Source organism: Nerophis lumbriciformis, linkage group LG33 (genome assembly GCF_033978685.3).
Source record: "Nerophis lumbriciformis linkage group LG33, RoL_Nlum_v2.1, whole genome shotgun sequence".
Classification (NCBI taxonomy): domain Eukaryota; kingdom Metazoa; phylum Chordata; class Actinopteri; order Syngnathiformes; family Syngnathidae; genus Nerophis; species Nerophis lumbriciformis.
The window spans coordinates 815,433-834,727 of NC_084580.2; the positions used below are offsets into that span (position 1 = coordinate 815,433).

At 40.4% G+C, this 19,295-nt stretch overlaps 1 protein-coding gene across 6 annotated transcripts in view; it reads right to left on the minus strand.

The window, feature by feature from the left end:
- Window positions 1-10,967: 10,967 nt before the first annotated feature.
- The window catches only part of sema6a (sema domain, transmembrane domain (TM), and cytoplasmic domain, (semaphorin) 6A), a 358,331-nt gene continuing 350,003 nt past the window's right edge, over window positions 10,968-19,295 (minus strand). For all 6 annotated transcript variants that reach the window (XM_061928359.1, XM_061928357.1, XM_061928358.1 and 3 more), the window contains one exon: window positions 10,968-14,084. In XM_061928359.1, coding sequence (XP_061784343.1) covers window positions 12,976-14,084 — 1,109 coding nt within the window. In that variant the 3' untranslated portion in view covers window positions 10,968-12,975. The remainder of the gene's footprint in view (window positions 14,085-19,295) is intronic.

Below are 19,295 nucleotides of genomic sequence, written 5' to 3' on the forward strand. Positions count from 1 at the left end.
AAACACACACATATATACAACAATAATAATAACACAAACACACACACACACACACACACACACACATAAATCTAGCATCGAAAGGCAAGGACGGATGAGTTAGCACTGAGCTAACATGAAACATCAACAATATGGAATAGCAAAGAAAAAACGCAGACTGTCGCATAAAACGAACAATGTACCTGCGACGAATAAACCGTGAGACAGGTACAGTATATAACAGACGTGATTAGTGGCGGCAGCAGGTAGGTACACTAATCCATTAGCAGAAACTGTTGTGTATAATCAGCGCACCCAGCAACCAGAATGTAAACAAAAGAAAGAGCGCTTAAAAATACTTTAAACATAGGAGAATTATAACAAATTGACAGGTCATGCCATCAGAATCAGAATCAGAATCAGAATAGTTTTTATTGCCATTGTTTGAGAACAGGTTCACAAACTAGGAATTTTACTTGGTGCAATCGCGCAACATAAAACACATGTAACACAATCAAAAATGTAAGTCTATTTTACATGTGTTTTAAAAAGCTGGTTTCAACCAAATCCATGCAATAACTAGTTTTTAAGTGCATGTAAACATACCAAGTGTGTGTGTGAGGCGGTGATGCTGGGTTTAGGGTGGAATGGGGGCCCCTTAGGAGTCTTGTGTATGGGGGCCCAGAGTTTGGTGCTACGTCCATGCGCACTCAAAAAAATTATCACTCAACAAACCCAAAGAGGAACGCTTCTCACAAAAATAGTGCAACTTCGAGTATAAAAGCAAAATACTTTAAAAAAAAAAATACAAATACTTCAACCAATGGCACACATCAAAAAACAGAAAGTGGCCTTTGTCACTACTTGGCTCGTATGTTATGAGAGCGAGCCACAGAAAAATGAGAGTAGATACTTTGTTTCCCTAGGAGTAGAGATGTCGATACTTTAAAATGTGATATTGGAAATTATCGGTATCGGTTTCAAAAAGTAAAATGTATGACTTTTTAAAACGCCGCTATACGGACGTATCAACGTAGAGCGCCAATAAACCTTAAAGGCACTGCCTTTGCGTGCTGGCCCAGTCACATAATATCTACGGATTTTCACACACACAAGTGAATGCATGCATACTTGGTCAACAGCCATACAGGTCACACTGAGGGTGGCCGTACAAACAACTTTAACACTGTTACAAATATGCGCCACACTGTGAACCCACACCAAACAAGAATGACAAACACATTTCGGGAGCACATCCGCACCGTAACACAACATAGACACAACAGAACAAATACCCAGAACCCCCTGCAGCACTAACTCTTCCGGGACTCTACAATATACACCCCCCGCTACCCCCTAGCCCCCCCCCCCCCCCCAACCCTGCCCACCTCAACCTCCTCATGCTCTCTCAGAGAGAGCATGTCCCAAATTCCAAGCTGCTGTTTTGAGGCATGCTAAAAAAAATAATGCACTTTGTGACTTCAAAAATAAATATGGCAGTGACATATTGGCACTTTTTTCCATAACTTGAGTTGATTTATTTTGGAAAACCTTGTTGCATTGTTTAATGCATCCAGCGGGGCATCACAACCAAATTAGGCATAATAATGTGTTAATTCCACGACTGTATATATCTGTATCGGTTGGTATCGGTATCGGTAATTAAGAATCGGAAAATCGGATATCGGCAAAAAAGCCATTATCGGACATCTCTACCAGGAGCATCCTCCCAGGTGCTTCAGATCTGGTCAATCATCGGTCCCCATGGAAACCTCAGTTGGAGACATCAGCCAATGAGACACGCCCAAGTTCCCCAGGAGCCTCAGCTGGGCCACCACATGAGACATTAGTCTCACACGTCCGTCTGCCTTTTGTCTGCCGTAAAAGAGGAACAAGGCAGCAGCATGGCTCCTTCATGAATTCATGCCCTGCATAAAAAAGAAGGATTATGGACGTGAGCCATCAGTTGTGTCCTGACAGGATCAGTGCTGGGATCATGACATGCGGCTAAGCTATGCTGCTTGTGACCACAGATTGCGGTGTTAGGCCAAGTGAGCGCTGGATTCTGGAGGATGCGCCGGCGGGGCCGCGGGGATTGCTGTCGCGGGGATTGCTGTTGCTCGTCTGGCGGGCTTCCCTCCGCAGCCACACAGCATCGGGCGTGGATCGACGGGTCGGGATGTCAGGTCACGTTATCTCAGAGGATTCACGCGAACTGATGCCACTCGTTTGAATCATTTGTTATTCATCATCCGGTGGTTAAAATCTTCATTCGAGCTTCGCGTCAATCAGTCGCCATGGAGACAGTGCCACAACACAGCCTCATTAGCTGCACTATCTGGTCTCTCCGAGTGTTGTGTTACCGTTGTGACTCACAACCACCTGCCGGTGACAACACACTTCCTGTCACAACATGGCAAAACAATCATATTACTCCAGTAAGTGTGCATGTATTGTAACAGCTACTACATTTTATAATAAATACACAATACTACATTGTATAATGAACACACAATACCACTTATACTTTTGCATTAGGGTTGTTTAGCCTATTCCGCTCCACTTTACACACTCCATTTCACCTGCTAATATGCAGCTATGAGCCCTGACTAATGTCATTGTTATGGTGAGGCACTGCTACACACACATGCACGCACACACACTTAAGCACGAGTACACGTCATAGGAACACAATCCCATATGACGTTTAAACAGTAGGAAGGTTCACCACAAAGGCACCATAGAGGCAATTATAATCATTTTGATAAATCTTTTTTTTTTACAATGATATGGATGATTTAATTCAATGTAATGAATAATACAATATATGAGATTTAGATGTATAAATATTGCAAAAAAAAAAAAAAAAAAGGTTAAACAAACCCGTTTCCATATGAGTTGGGAAATTGTGTTAGATGTAAATATAAACGGAATACAATGATTTGCAAATCATTTTCAACCCATATTCAGTAGAGATGCTACCTCAGTAGAAGCATTTAAGTCCCATCTTAAAACTCATTTGTATACTCTAGCCTTTGAATAGCCTCCTTTTTTTTTTAGACCAGTTGATCTGCCGTTTCTTTTCTTTTCTCCTCTGCTCCCCCCTATCCCTTGTGGAGGGGGAGACACATAGGTCCGGTGGCCATGGATGGGGTGCTGGCTGTCTGGGGTCGGGACCCGGGGTGGACCGTTCGCCTGTGTATCGGTTGGGAACATCTCTGCGCTGCTGACCCGTCTCCGCTCGGGATGGTTTCCTGCTGACCCCACTGTGGACTGGACTTTTACTGTTATGCTGGATCCACTATGGACTGTACTCTCACAATATTATGTTAGACCCACTCGACATCCATTGCATTCGGTCTCCCCTAGAGGGGGGGGTTACCCACATATGCGGTCCTCTACAAGGTTTCTCATAGTCATTCACATCGACGTCCCACTGGGGTGAGTTTTTCCTTGCCCTTATGTGGGCTCTGTACCGAGGATGTCGTTGTGGCTTGTGCAGCCCTTTGAGACACTTGTGATTTAGGGCTATATAAATAAACATTGATTGATTGATTGATTGATATTTGATGTTCAAACTGATAAACATTTTTTTTTTTGCAAATAATCATTAACTTTAGAATTTGATGCCAGCAACACGTGACAAAGAAGTTGGGAAAGGTGGCAATAAATACTGATAAAGTTGAGGAATGCTCATCAAACACTTATTTGGAACATCCCACAGGTGTGCAGGCTAATTGGGAACAGGTGGGTGCCATGATTGGGTATAAAAACAGCTTCCCAAAAAATGCTCAGTCTTTCACAAGAAAGGATGGGGCGAGGTACACCCCTTTGTCCACAACTGCGTGAGCAAATAGTCAAACAGTTTAAGAACAACGTTTCTCAAAGTGCAATTGCAAGAAATTTAGGGATTTCAACATCTACGCTCCATAATATCATCAAATGGTTCAGAGAATCTGGAGAAATCACTCCACGTAAGCGGCATGACCGGAAACCAACATTGAATGACCGTGACCTTCGATCCCTCAGACGGCACTGTTTCAAAAACCGACATCTATCTCTAAAGGATATCACCACATGGGCTCAGGAACACTTCAGAAAACCACTGTCACTAAATACAGTTCGTCGCTACATCTGTAAGTGCAAGTTAAAGCTCTACTATGCAAAGCGAAAGCCATTTATCAACAACATCCAGAAACGCCGCCGGCTTCTCTGGGCCCGAGATCATCTAAGATGGACTCATGCAAAGTGGAAAAGTGTTCTGTGGTCTGACGAGTCCACATTTTACATTGTTTTCGGAAATATTCAACATCGTGTCATCCGGACCAAAGGGGAAGCGAACCATCCAGACTGTTATCGACGCAAAGTTCAAAAGCCAGCATCTGTGATGGTATGGGGGTGCATTAGTGCCCAAGGCACAGAGGTGGGTAGAGTAGCCAGAAATTGTACTCAAGTAAGAGTACTGTTACTTTAGAGATTTATTACTCAAGTAAAAGTAAGGAGTAGTCACCCAAATATTTACTTGAGTAAAAGTAAAAAGTATGTTGTGAAAAAACTACTCAAGTACTGAGTAACTGATGAGTAACATACACACACATATATATATATATATATATATATATATATATATATATATATATATATACCAGAGGTATATATATATTATATATATTAGACTTTAACATCAATGACTTGTGACTTCACTTGGACTTGAGCCTTTTGAATTGACATGACTTGACATGACTTGCTACTTTCCCCAAAACCCAAAGATGAAAAAGTTATTCGGGAGCGCTCCGTATTTTTCATTGTGTACTTGTCTATCAGCGTTGCGTGTGTCAGCTGGTGTGCTCTCAGTACAACAGCCAATCAAATTAGATCTACTTTGTTTTCATCACACAGCATTCATCCAATCAAATTGCAGGACAACCAAGGAAGAAGACATGTCCAAACCACACGCCAGTGAACAAAAAATGATACCTAAAATAATTTTGTTTGGGTATAAAAATTACGAGGTGGTCAACACAAAACGGTTTGCAGTATGCAACACATGCGGTTCCAAAATTACTGATGGAGAGGAAACAACTTCCAACTTCGTCCGGCATTTGAAGTTGCACAAAGAACGGTAAGTTTTGAATGAAAGATAACGTTTATTGGCTAAGTAACGTGACTTTTATTTGCTGTGTAGTTAAATCAGTGAGGCTGTAAACTCACTGCTAACGTTATAACGTTATTGCAAACACGGGAATCTGTTGCAGTTCACTACCTTATTCATACTTTTTGTTCAGTGATTTTTTTTAAGCAGGGTTACGTTAGTCAATATATCACACGTAACGTTAGACGGCGGTCAGCAGCACCGCGTATTTTAGCCACCTAAAAAAAGACAAAAATAGTAAAATAAAGGTCAGTTAAAATGTATACTATATTATGAATATGTGTACCGTTTTAGCTAGCTTTCTGACATACTGTTGGTTGTTTACCTCAGTGGTCCCCAACCACCGGGCCGCGGCCCGGTACTGGTCCGTGGATCGATTGGTATCGGGCCGCACAAGAATTTTTCTTTTTTTTCTTTTTTTAATTAAATCAACATAAAAAACACAAGATACACTTACAAGTAGTGCACCAACCCAAAACAACTCTCTCCCCCCTTTTGTTCTGGGCATTGAACATGAAGACTCTTCCTTCACTGTTCCGAGTGGCCATGAGAGTCTTGGCAGTGCCTGCCTCCAGTGCTCCAGTGGAGCAAGTTTTCAGCCATGGTGGCATCATACTACGCCCCCATCGTGCACAAATGACTGACAGACTCTTGGCTAATTTGGTCTTTTGCAAATGCAATGCAGCATAGGGCCCTGACATATAAAAAGTACAACTTTTTTGTTATGTTCACGTATATGTCATGTTTTTTCAATGTTAACACTTTTGTACAAATAAGTACATTTGCACTTTATTTTTCAATGTGTTTGTTCTGTAAAGGAATGAGTTAATGTTTAAAATGACTGGTTAATAGTGCTATTATAAAGTGCAATGTCAGCACAATTTTCTTTCCTGCAATTTAAAATGCACTTGTTTTAATAAATAAATACAGCGTTTGAAAAGCATACACAATCTGTGTTAATATATTAGTCTGTGGTTAAAAGGACTTGAAAGGACTCGAAACTCAAAATGCAGGACTTAGGACTTGACTTGAGAGTTTCCAGTCTTGACTTTGGACTTGACTCGGGGCTTGCCTGTCTTGACTCGGGACTTGACTCGGACTTGAGGGCAAAGACTTGAGACTTACTTGTGACTTGCAAAACAATGACTTGGTCCCACCTCTGATATATACATACATATATACATACATATACACTGATATATACAGTATATAATTTATATGTATTTATTTTGCTGTTTTTGTTTACATGTTAAAGATGTTTTAATGAATATACATGCATGTTTAACATATAGATTCCTTTATTTCATGAAGACTAGAATATAAGTTGGTGTATTACTTGATTCTGATGACTTGCGTTGATTGTAATCAGACAGTAGTGATGATAGCGTCCACGTTTTCAAATGGAGGAGAAGAAAAGTTCCTCCTTTCTGTCTAATACCACATGAAAGTGGTGGGTTTTTGGCATCTTTTTTGTACAGCTTCCATATTCGTTTTTATACACTTTACAAGAAATATATTGGCGTCAAACTCCTTAGCTTGCTAGCTTGTTTGCGCTGGCTTTCGGAGACTCTTGTTTTGAAAGCGCAGGCGCGATGGAGCGGCACTTTTAATGTGAAGACAGGAACTGTGCAGTCAGTCTTTAGGCTTTTGACGGGATGTACGGTTGAAATAAAAAAGTATATTTTTTCCTTCACACTTTTGATTGATTGATTGGAACTTTTATTAGTAGATTGCACAGTACAGTACATATTCCGTACAATTGACCACTAAATGGTAACACCCCAATAAGTTTTTCAACTTGTTTAAGTCAGGTCATGTGACCACCTGGCTCTGTTTGATTGGTCCAACGTCACCAGTGACTGCATCTGATTGGTGGAACGAAGTGAAACGTCACCAGTAAGGCAGGCACTTTGAAGGTCTGTCTGACAGACCAAAACAAACAAAGCGTGCATTAACAGATCGATAAAAATTAGTAGCGAGTAGCGAGCTGAATGTAGATAAAAGTAGCGGAGTAAAAGTAGCGTTCCTTCTCTATAAATATACTTAAGTAAAAGTAAAAGTATGTTGCATTAAAACTACTCTTAGAAGTACAATTCATCCCAAAAGTTACTCAAGTAGATGTAACGGAGTAAATGTAGCGCGTTACTACCTACCTCTGCCAAGGCATGAGTAACTTACACATCTGTGAAGGCACCATTAATGCTGAAAGGTACATACAGGTTTTGGAACAACATATGCTGCCATCTAAGCGCCGTCTTTTTCATGGACACCCCTGCTTATTTCAGCAAGACAATGCCAAGCCACATTCAACACGTTACAACAGCGGGGCTTCGTAAAAAAATAGTGCGGGTACTTTCCTTTGCCCGCCTGCAGTCCAGACCTGTCTCCCATCGAAAATGTGTGGCGCATTATGAAGCGTAAAATACGACAGCGGAGACCCCGGACTGTTGAACGACTGAAGCTCTACATAAAACAAGAATGGGAAATAATTCCACTTTCAAAGCTTCAACAATTAGTTTCCTCAGTTCCCAATCGTTTATTGAGTGTTGTTAAAAGAAAAGGTGATGTAACACAATGGTGAACATGCCCTTTCCCAACTACTTTGGCACGTGTTGCAGCCATGAAATTCTAAGTTAATTATTATTTGCAAAAAAAAAATAAAGTTTATGAGTTTGAACATCAAATATCTTGTCTTTGTAGTGCATTCAATTGAATATGGGTTGAAAAGGATTTGCCAATCATTGTATTCCGTTTATAGTTACATCTAACACAATTTCCCAACTCATATGGAAACGGGGTTTGTATATGCAATTCTAAAAAGTAAATACGAAAAAAGAAGCGGTAGAAAATGGATGGATGGATGGAATACAAATAAAAGTATCAAATATAATACTGTATATAATAAGAATATTTACAATAATGAATATTAATTTTACTATAATTCATCAATAATTGCATTCTCTCTATAAGGGCAATATAATTATTCTTAGGGTCACATTTCCAGAAAACTTTTTCACTATTAGTCCTATTTTGGAAATCTGCATCCTCTGTGTTAGAATAATTGTTTCTAAGCTATCACAAAAACTTTGTGTTACCTTGAGTGCCCGGTGAGACGCAAAAGCTGTCTTTGAACCTACCAAGAAGAAGACTTGTAAAACTCCACTGTGTGGGGGGGAGCAACATGAAGGTGTTTCTGTTTCTTTCATGTATTGTAATCAACAGAAAGATATTGTCGTGACCCAAGAACTACAAAGCGGAGAGGAAGCAGGGCCTGACTCCCCTCCAGGTAACGCTTTTTTGAACTCTTTTACGAACCTCTTTTTAAACTCTTTTACGACCTCTCTTTTGAACTTTTTTACGAACCTCTTTTTTGAACCGACCTTTTCTTTTGAACTGTTTTGTAATCAAAGGCGATGGCTGTTTACGACCCCGTCCCTTTGGAAGCAGCTGTTGCCATGTGGTCAGGGAAGGTCCAAATAAAAGAAGGAGGCGTTTAATCTTTTGGCAGAGCGTAATGACACTGTACAAGGGTACAGATGTATATGTTTCTCCTCACTGAGCCAAATTGAATTCTGTCTCTGTTTGATTCTTTGCTTCTTGTCTTGTTTAATAGATGTCATCGGTGTTAGAACCTGACATTCTGTGGTGAACATTTGTTTTTGGTCATATTTCTTTTAACAGAGTTACACATTTTAGAACTGTTATTAAAAATACAAGAGGTTAAAATGTCAATGCAAGGATCTACAGATGTGTTTACACTGGTCAATGTTCATTTATGCAAATTAATCACTGTAGGGTTTTTATTATATTTAATCTGCTGCAAAAGTGTTAAAGTCTCTCACAAGTTTTGAACTGCACTTGTTGGCCGCTCTTCATGTTATGCTTTTTCGCTTTGAAATAAGCACGGTCTAATAGTTTTAATACAAATTAAAAAAAAATGTTTTTTTAATTATTTATACTCCCACAAGCATTTTTTGTTTTATTTATTCATTATCAATATTATCATTAAAATGCTAGTTTTATTTATTTATTTATTTAACAAAATACAATTGTATTTATTTTTTCTCTTAAGTTTAGATATCTTTTAAAAAAAAATGTATTCACATCAAGTCTATGTACAGTAAAGGCCAAAAGTTTGGACACACCTTCTCCTCATTCAATGCGTTTTCTTTATTTTCATGACTATTTACATTGTAGATTGTCACTGAAGGCATCAAAACTATGAATGAACACATGTAGAGTTATGTACTTAACAAAAAAAGGTCAAATCGTTTTCTATTCTAGTTTCTTCAAAATAGCCACCCTTTGCTCTGATTACTGCTTTGCACACTCTTGGCATTCTCTCGATGAGCTTCAAACAAACTTGTGAAGTGAAAACCATTTCAGGTGACTACCTCTTGAAGCTCATCGAGAGAATGCCAAGAGAGTGCGAAAAAGTAATCAGAGCAAAAGGTGGCTATTTTGAAGAAACTAGAATACAAAACATGTTTTCAGTTATTTCACCTTTTTTTGTTAAGTACATAACTCCACTTGTGTTCGTTCATTCATTCATTTCAGCCCGGGAGAGTTAGGGCTGTATGGGATTCTGGGTATTTGTTTTGTTGTTTTTATGTTGTGTTACGGTGCGGATGTTCTCCCGAAATGTGTTTGTCATTCTTGTTTGGTGTGTATTCACAGTGTGGCGCATATTTCTAACAGTGTTAAAGTGGCACCGTCAGTGTAGCCTGTATCGCTGTTGGCCAAGTATGCATGGATTTACGTGTGTGTGTGTGCGTGCTGAAGCCGCACATATTATGTGACTGAGCTAGCATTCGTTGGACTGTGTGAAAAGCAGACGTGACGATTTTTGGGGGGGGCACTGAAATTTGAGAGTATCCCAGGAGGGTTGGCAAGTATGAGAATTAGCGGTGAATGCGGTGTTGCCGCTGAATATAATCGGGGGGGCCAGCTCTAGTGTTAATTTGATATCGCCTCAAGGGCCAAGTGAAATTACACGGCGGGCCAAATTTGGCCCGTGGGCCAGAGTTTGACACCCATGATCTACTATGTAAATCAGGGGTGTCAAACACATTTTAGATCGGACTGGTAAAATCACGGCACGATAACTTAAAAATAAAGACAACTTCAGATTGTTTTCTTTGTATAGAAATAGAACAAGCACATTCTGAAAATGTACAAATCATAATGTTGTTGGGTTTTTTTTACACTTACATGTTGCGGTTAATAGTATTCTATCTTTATTTGTCATTATTTACACTTTCTGAATAAAGTATGTGATAATGTTCATCAGTCAACTCATTGGTGTTAATTTTCAATCTATCAAGATAAAAAAATAATATCAAAATGAAATTACAGGATGTTATTTATGTAGTTTGCTAATTTTCCTCGACTAGTGCACTAACACGTGGTTTATTTTGTTGTACATATGTAGCATCATCTACAAAGATACAAAGAATTGCTATTGCGACATCTAGTGGACACATTTAGAACAGCTATTTATTTTGTTAAAAAATTTCAACTCATTTTTATACTTAGCAAACTCATCCCGCGGGCCGGTTAAAACCTTTTCGCGGGCTTGATCCGGCCCTCGGGCCGTATGTTTGACACCCCTGATGTAAATAGTCATGAAAATAAAGAAAATGCATTGAATGAGGTGTGTCCAAACTTTTGGCCTGTACTGTATACGTTTTCCTTCTAAAAACTCCCAATAATAAATAAGTTAAAATAAATAAATAGGTTTTAATAAAAACCTGAACTCAAACCCTTGTTTTCTTTCAAAATAATATGAAGTTCACTTAAAAAAAAATGAGCACAGGAAAAAAAACATCCACAAGTCTTCATGACAAGAATTTTATTTCCATTTTTTTTTCTTCACTTTTTAAAATTACATTTTGCATTAAATTAAAGTGTTTTTTTGTGTGTGTTTTTTTAAATTCCTTTACAACATACATTAAGCTGTGAATCAGAGACGTTAAGGAAGTGGTGAGAACAGGGCAAAAAAGTTTTGGTGACGTCACAATATTTTACAAGCTTACAAAGGTTTTTAAAAAGGTCACGTCGCCGCCGCCGTCGTCGTCGTCGTTGGGGTCGTCTGGTCGCGTGTAGCGTGTCGTTGGGAAGGAGACAAAAAAGGCACACACCAAAGAAGCTCATTGGTCACAGCAGCCTTTCACAGTCACACCCAATAGAAACCAGATTGAACTCAATGTGAACATCTACAGATTCTAGTATTGGACACTAAAATAGGAACAGTTCAGAGAGTTTCACTATGTCTGCTATGCTGCTTTCAAGAACACTGGGGAAATTCATATACTGTAAAAAAGTGAATACACTGTATTGTTAATTATTCCGGGTGTATGTTTGTCTATTTTATACAACAATTGAAGGCAGCAACAATATAAGTCGAATAATTTGTTCACAAATTGTCAGCCATGTTTTTATGTTCAAGAGCTTTGTACGTGCGATGGATTCTGATTTCCCAGTATTCCTGAATGCAGCATTGCCTGTGGTTTGAGACAGTTGGCTTTCCTCCTTGATAAAAAAAATGTAATGTTAATTTATCTACAAAAACAAGATAAAAGGAGTGCTTTGTTGATTTAAGTGTTGGGGGCTGTGATTGATTCATTTAAGCAAAAAAAAAAAAAAAAAAAAAAAAGATTTGTTAGTGACTTTTAGACATCTACAAAGTTGTTATAACAAAAAAAAAGGGGGCTCATTATTATTTGTTAATATTTGCACAGGAACCAGCCTGCAAATGTCACTTCCTGTAGGTTAACGCTACGGTAATCGTTCCACCTTCATGACAGCGAACAAAAAAGTACAAATAAACATATAAATTGTATAAAAGACAAGATGGCGACACACAACAAACAAGCTCAGTCATGGCACAGAGATTAGAGAACCACTAACATAAATATTGTGTGTTTGTGTGTGTGTGTGTTGGGGAACAGAATTACAACAATAACACCTACATTCTTCATTATTTTTATCAAATGAGGGACACATCATGACGTAAGAAAGAAAAAAAAAACAACCTACAAGTTAACAGCTATCGAAGAAAACATGGTCACTACTTTCAGGTGTAAGGCACAAATTTACATGAGGGGAGGGGGAACACATGTTTTTGTTGTTAACTTTTTTTTTGTTTTTTTTTGTTTTTTAAAGTTCCTCCCCGGTGATGGAGGCGACGTTACTGACTCTCACACATAAAAACCCACAGTGCTGATTGGAGGAGCGAGAAAAGGGGGAAAATTCTTTTCAAATGAGACAGTCCTGTTTGTGGCACGCTGTAAATAAATATCTCCTCCTTTCTCCTCGCTTTATGTCATTAAAGAAAAAAAAATCTAGTGGCTCCAGTTTAATGACTTTAAATATGTTTTTTTGTTTTTTTAATCCCACTTGATTAATTCATATTAAAAAGATCTCTCTTGCCCCAGCCTAAAAAGTCTTCTCTTCGAAAAAAAGCACTTGATAAAAAATAAATACGAGGAGCTATTAGTAGGAACAGTCAAGTGTTTTCCTGTTCTTCTGATCCAGGCCCGTCGAGGCGGGCGGGACTTGATTGCGGTAACACTCGGAGGCTTTTCACAGTATTCCCACGGGCTTCGTCTTTTTTTTTTTTTTTTTTTGGCAGTCCGAGCTCTTGAGTCCGTACTGTACACCACCTCCAAAAAACAAAAAAACCGGACCCTCGCCCACGCGTGCAAGAGAGCCGCCGTCTCGATGCTACAGTAGCACGAGTTCCCCCGCCGTATTTACAGGTTGGTATAAAAGAAAGCGTGTTCCTCAAAAAAAAAACTGAATTGTACACAGAGGAGAACTGAAAGGTGGTCAAGGTAGGCGGACTATGTGCACGAGTCACTGGACTTGACCTTTGAGGACAGCGACACTGCGGACGGTTTGGGAGGAACGTCGGGCTTGAGGTACTTGAGGCCGCCTCGAGGCAGCGAAGCGTAGGAGCTCATCCGGGAAAGAGACATCCCCTGCGCCGTCATTTGTATGGAGTCCACCCTCTGGGGCGCAGGGGGCGGCGTCTCCACGCGGTTGAAGCTCTGATGTCTCGCCAAATGGGAGGAGTTGGACGAGTTGGTGTTGTGCTTCTTCAGGCCGGACGAGCCCGAGGCTGAGGAGCCTTTCCGGAGCCCGTAGACGGACGAGTGGACCTCCAGGCGCTTGCCCATCTGCGGGACCGCGGGCGGCACGGCGAGGGAGGCCTCCCGTTGGGGGACGCGGGGCGGCAGCGGCCCGGACGGATCCACCAGGTTGTGGTGGAGGTTCTTGACCGTCTTGTACTCCAAGGTGGCGCCCTGGTCGTCCATGAGGCTCAAGGCGAGGTCGCCGGGGTGAGGCTGCTCCACGTACTCGTGCTGGTGCAGGTGAGGCGGGAGCTGGTGCTGATGCTGCGGGAGCGGCAGCACCACCACGCTGGAGATGTGGCCCGGCGACGCCCTGAGGGGCAGGTCTGAGATGACGGCGGAGCCCATCGGAGCCATGTCCTTGGTGCAGGCGTTGATGAGGTTCTGCGCGCGCTCCCACTCCCGGCTCCCCCGGCTGGGCTTGCGGCGAGGCTGTACGGGGGTGGACTCGGGCGTGGGCAGAGCGGAAAGGTCCAGGTGGTGCTGGTCGGCTTTGATGAGCATCTTGCCGTTGGGGGTCAGCCTGCCGTTGTGCATCAGAGGCGAGAGGATGGCCTCGGGACGGCCATCTTTGGCCTGCGTCTCAAACAGGCCCGTGAGCTTGGTCACGCTGTTCATGGAGCCGCGGCGCAGGTGGTGGGTGTCCTTCTCCTTGCGGCCCGGCAGCTCCAAGTCTCGGCGCCGGTGGTCGCAGACGCAGTAGACGATGATGCCGGAGAAGATGGCGCCCATGGCGAACGCTAGGATGACGGCGATGGCCAGGAGAGTGACGGGAACCAGCTGGTCACGGGCCTTCTGGTAGCTCTCACGGATCACACCTGCACAGACGGCACAGACACACGCTCGTTATGGGTCGAACTGGACTTCCTGTTCACACAAATATAAAAAAAGTTTGGACACACCTTCTCCTCATTCAATGTGTTTTCTTTATTTTCATGACTATTTACATTGTACATGGTCCCTGAAGGCATCCCAACTATGAATGAACATGTGGAGTTATGTACTTAACAGAAAAAGGTGAAATAACTGAAAACATGTTTTATAGTCTTAATAGTCATGTTTTTTAATAGTGTCTTCAAAATGGCCACCCTTTGCTCTGATTACTGTTTTGCACACTCTTGGCATTCTCTCCATGAGCTTCAAGAGGTAGTCACCTGAAATGGTTTTTACTTCACAGGTGTCATAGTTTCCATATGAGTTGGGAAATTGTGTTAGATGCAAATATAAACGGAATACAATGATTTGCAAATCATTTCCAACCCATGTTTAGTTGAATATGCTACAAAGACGACATATTTGATGTTCAAACTTGATACATTTTTATTTTTTTGCAAATAATCATTAACTTTAGAATTTGATGCCAGCAACACGTGACAAAGAAGTTGGGAAAGGTGGCAATAAATACTGATAAAGTTGAGGAATGCTCATCAAACACTTATTTGGAACATCCCACATGTGAACAGGCTAATTGGGAACAGGTGGGTGCCATGATTGGGTATAAAAGTAGATTCCATGAAATGCTCAGTCATTCACAAACAAGGATGGGGCGAGGGTCACCACTTTGTCAACAAATGTGTGAGCAAATTGTTGAACAGTTTAAGAAAAACCTTTCTCAACCAGCTATTGCAAGGAATTTAGGAATTTCACCATCTACGGTCCGTAATATCATCAAAGGGTTCAGAGAATCTGGAGAAATCACTGCACGTAAGCAGCTAAGCCCGTGACCTTCTATCCTTCAGGCTGTACTGCATCAACAAGCGACATCAGTGTGTAAAGGATATCACCACATGGGCTCAGGAACACTTCAGAAACCCACTGTCAGTAACTACAGTTGGTCGCTACATCTGTAAGTGCAAGTTAAAACTCTGCTATGCAAGGCAAAAAACGTTTATCAACAACACCCAGAAACGGCATCGGCTTCGCTGGGCCTGAGCTCATCTAAGATGGACTGATACAAAGTGGAAAAGTGTTCTGTGGTCTGACGAGTCCACATTTCAAATTGTTTTTGGAAACTGTGGACGTCGTGTCCTCCGGACCAAAGAGGAAAAGAACCATTCGGATTGTTATAGGCACAAAGTTGAAAAGCCAGCATCTGTGATGGTATGGGGGTGTATTAGTGCCCAAGACATGGGTAACTTACACATCTGTGAAGGCGCCATTAATGCTGAAAGGTACATACAGGTTTTGGAGCAACGTTACCATGGACGCCCCTGCTTATTTCAGCAAGACAATGCCAAGCCACGTGTTACATCAACGTGGCTTCATAGTAAAAGAGTGCGGGTACTAGACTGGCCTACCTGTAGTCCAGACCTGTCTCCCATTGAAAATGTGTGGCGCATTATGAAGCCTAAAATACCACAAGGGAGACCCCCGGACTGTTGAACAACTTAAGCTGTACATCAAGCAAGAATGGGAAAGAATTCCACCTGAGAAGCTTAAAAAATGTGTCTCCTCAGTTCCCAAACGTTTACTGAATGTTGTTAAAAGGAAAGGCCATGTAACACAGTGGTGAACATGCCCTTTCCCAACTACTTTGGCACGTGTTGCAGCCATGAAATTCTAAGTTAATTATTATTTGCAAAAAAAAAAAAAAAAAGTTTATGAGTTTGAACATCAAATATCTTGTCTTTGTAGTGCATTCAATTGAATATGGGTTGAAAAGGGTCAAGGCCAGCCCACTCTACATATATATATATATATATATCTTGACGCTCAACTTCTGCATGATGATTGGATGATCTGTCTAAGGCTGAGTCCCCTTTTGAGGGAATCAGCAATCTTGTGTTGTAAACGTCTGTGGGAGCATTTTTCAACATTCATTCTGTTGTTCTGAGTTGTAGCGGTGACTTTTCTGATCCTCTTAGCGACATTTTCTTTGTTAAAAACGACTAGCGACAAATAGAGCTTCTATTTCTGTTTTTTTTTTGTGTTTGAAGACTGACTTCTTTCACTCTGCAGTTTCCGTCCCTACCGAGCAGCGGGTGCTGCTGAGCCCCTCCACCGCCTCAAAGCACTCACAGGCGAACACACGTCGCACTAGCTCAGGGGTCGGGAACCTTTTTGGCTGGAGAGCCATGAAAGCCAAATATTTTAAAATGTATTTCCGTGAGAGCCATATAATATTCTTTAACTCTGAATACAACTACCGCGTTTTTCGGACTATAAGTCGCAGTTTTTTTCATAGTTTGGCCAGGCTCCAGTGCGACTTATATATGTTTTTTTCCTTTTTTATTATGCATTTTCGGCAGGTGCGACTTATACTCCGGTGCGACTTCTACTCCGGAAAATACGGTAAATGCATGCATTTTTAAGTAAGACCAAAATTTTTGGAATACCATAATACGTCTCTTTTTCTTTTTAATAACTGTTATTCTGAAGGTAACCAATAATAAATAAAATACTTCTTACCATTAATGCAACTTCTGGTGCAGTATGGTTTTGCTGATGGCTTTGGAGTCTGGTTGATACGTGGTTATTTTTAACACTGTGATTACCAGCGGAATTATTTATTATCGTATTTTTCGGACTATAAGTCGCAGTTTTTTTCATAGTTTGGCCGGGGGTGCGACTTATGTGTGAAATTATTAACACATTACCGTAAAATATCAAATAATATTATTTAGCTCATTCACGTAAAAGACTAAATGTGTAAGATTTCATGGGATTTAGCGATTAGGAGTGACAGATTGTTTGGTAAACGTATAGCATGTTCTATATGTTATAGTTATTTGAATGACTCTTACCATAATATGTTACGTTAACATACCAGGCACGTTCTCAGTTGGTTATTTATGCCTCATATAACGTACGCTTATTCAGCCTGTTGTTCACTATTCTTTATTTATTTTAAATTGCCTTTCAAATGTCTATTCTTGGTGTTGGGTTTTATCAAATACATTTCCCCCAAAAATGCGACTTATACTCCAGTGCGACTTATATATGTTTTTTTCCTTCTTTATTATGCATTTTCGGCAGGTGCGACTTATACTCCGGTGCGACTTAAACTCCGAAAAATACGGTACTTATCGTGTTAAGCAATGTCAGCTAGGATTTATCTGAGAGCCAGATGCAGTCATCAAAAGAGCCACATCTGGCTCTAGAGCCATAGGTTCCCTACCCCTGCACTAGCTGCACATAATGGCAGATAATTTGAACGTTTTTTATTTTATTATTATTATTATTTTTTTAACAACAAACAAACATGTGCACACAAATGCACACATTTGTACAAACTATTGTCATTAGTGGCAACGATTGGAGCTACATCTGCAGGTGTAGAGAGGAGCTTCTCCTGTTTAAAGTGCCTCAAGTCTTACACCCGCAACACCATAGGGCCAAGGCATGGCCATTGAGAGGACACTTGTCAAATCCCTGGAAAAGGGTCCCAGATCACTTTCTTAAAAAAGAACGGAGGGTACAATTTACGTATAAATAAACCAACACATTTTATGATGTAGGCCGAAATTGAGCTTCCCCTCCTTAAGAGACCAGCATCCGCCACTGAGAAGCCATGTTCTTGTTAAATGCAAAAGGGTGACATTTCATAAAGATGAAATACTATCTGATCAATCTGACAGAATGCATTAAAAAAAAAAAAAAAAGGGCGTGGGTGGGCGGTAGCATTCCAGTGAAAATCAGATATGAAGCAGTCCAACACGTTGATGGTTGTGTGAACAGTACACACACACACTCACTTATAATAACCCTGAGCGTGTTGATGGATGCAGTGGTTTCACGCTGCATTCTCCTGCTTGGGTTAAACACGATTTACAATGTGTTCACACATGACCTGTCGCGCACACACATCATTTAGCCCCATCAGACAGGTGGGTTGTATCACACACAAAAAACAAACAAACAAACAAACAAAACAAAAAAATTCTCGCGTGCACTGAAATATACAAGTGTAGCGCCACTCTTTCCACAATAAAATAGCTCAAAGGGACGCGTAAATGGATATAAATGGAAATGGATCTCGTGACAACTGGGACCTAAACTATTTGAGTCTGTAAGTTCAGTTTCCAGTTCAATGGCAATGGAACTTAAAGCAACAGTAAGGAATAGAATAACATTGTATCTTGTCTAGGAATAAACGTGATCTAATGTGTGCAGCCACAGCACTCATGCACACAACTCAGTAAAAACATTAATAGCAACACACAATCTATCCTGGCTGGTCCACTATACAGTACTATAGCCCGTTAAAAGACAGAAGTAATTCGGGGTGACCATGGCAATGGGTTTTACTACTAAGAGTCAGTGTAAAATAGTACTGTTACCGTGATATACATGCAATTAGTTCAACTCAATGAATGCATTAACATTTTAATAGTCCATCAAAATCAACTATTGGAAAATATGTTTTCTTTTATATTTTCCACAAAAAATACATACCGTATTTTTCGGACTATAAGTCGCAGTTTTTTTTCATAGTTTGGCCGGGGGTGCGACTTATACTCAGGAGCGACTTATGTGTGGAATTATTAACACATTACCGTAAAATATCAAATAATATTATTTAGTTCATTCACGTAAGAGACTAAATGTGTAAGATTTCATGGGATTTAGCGATTAAGAGTGACAGATTGTTTGGTAAACGTATAGCATGTTCTATATGTTATAGTTATTTGAATGACTCTTACCATAATATGTTACGTTAACATACCAGTTGGTTATTTATGCCTCATATAACGTACACTTATTCAGCCTGTTGTTCACTATTCTTCATTTATTTTAAATTGCCTTTCAAATGTCTATTCTTGGTGTTGGGTTTTATCAAATACATTTCCCCCAAAAATGCGACTTATATATGTTTTTTTCCTTCTTTATTATGCATTTTCGGCCGGTGCGACTTATACTCCGGAGCGACTTATACTCCGAAAAATGTGGTAATATTAAATTATAATAATGTTTTTTATTTTTTATTGTTGCTAAATTTTTATTTGTGCATCTAGCATTGCCATTACTAAATACGATTTCTTTCATGATGCACTGATTTAAATTCTCAGTATGTGACTTTGTTTCCTTCT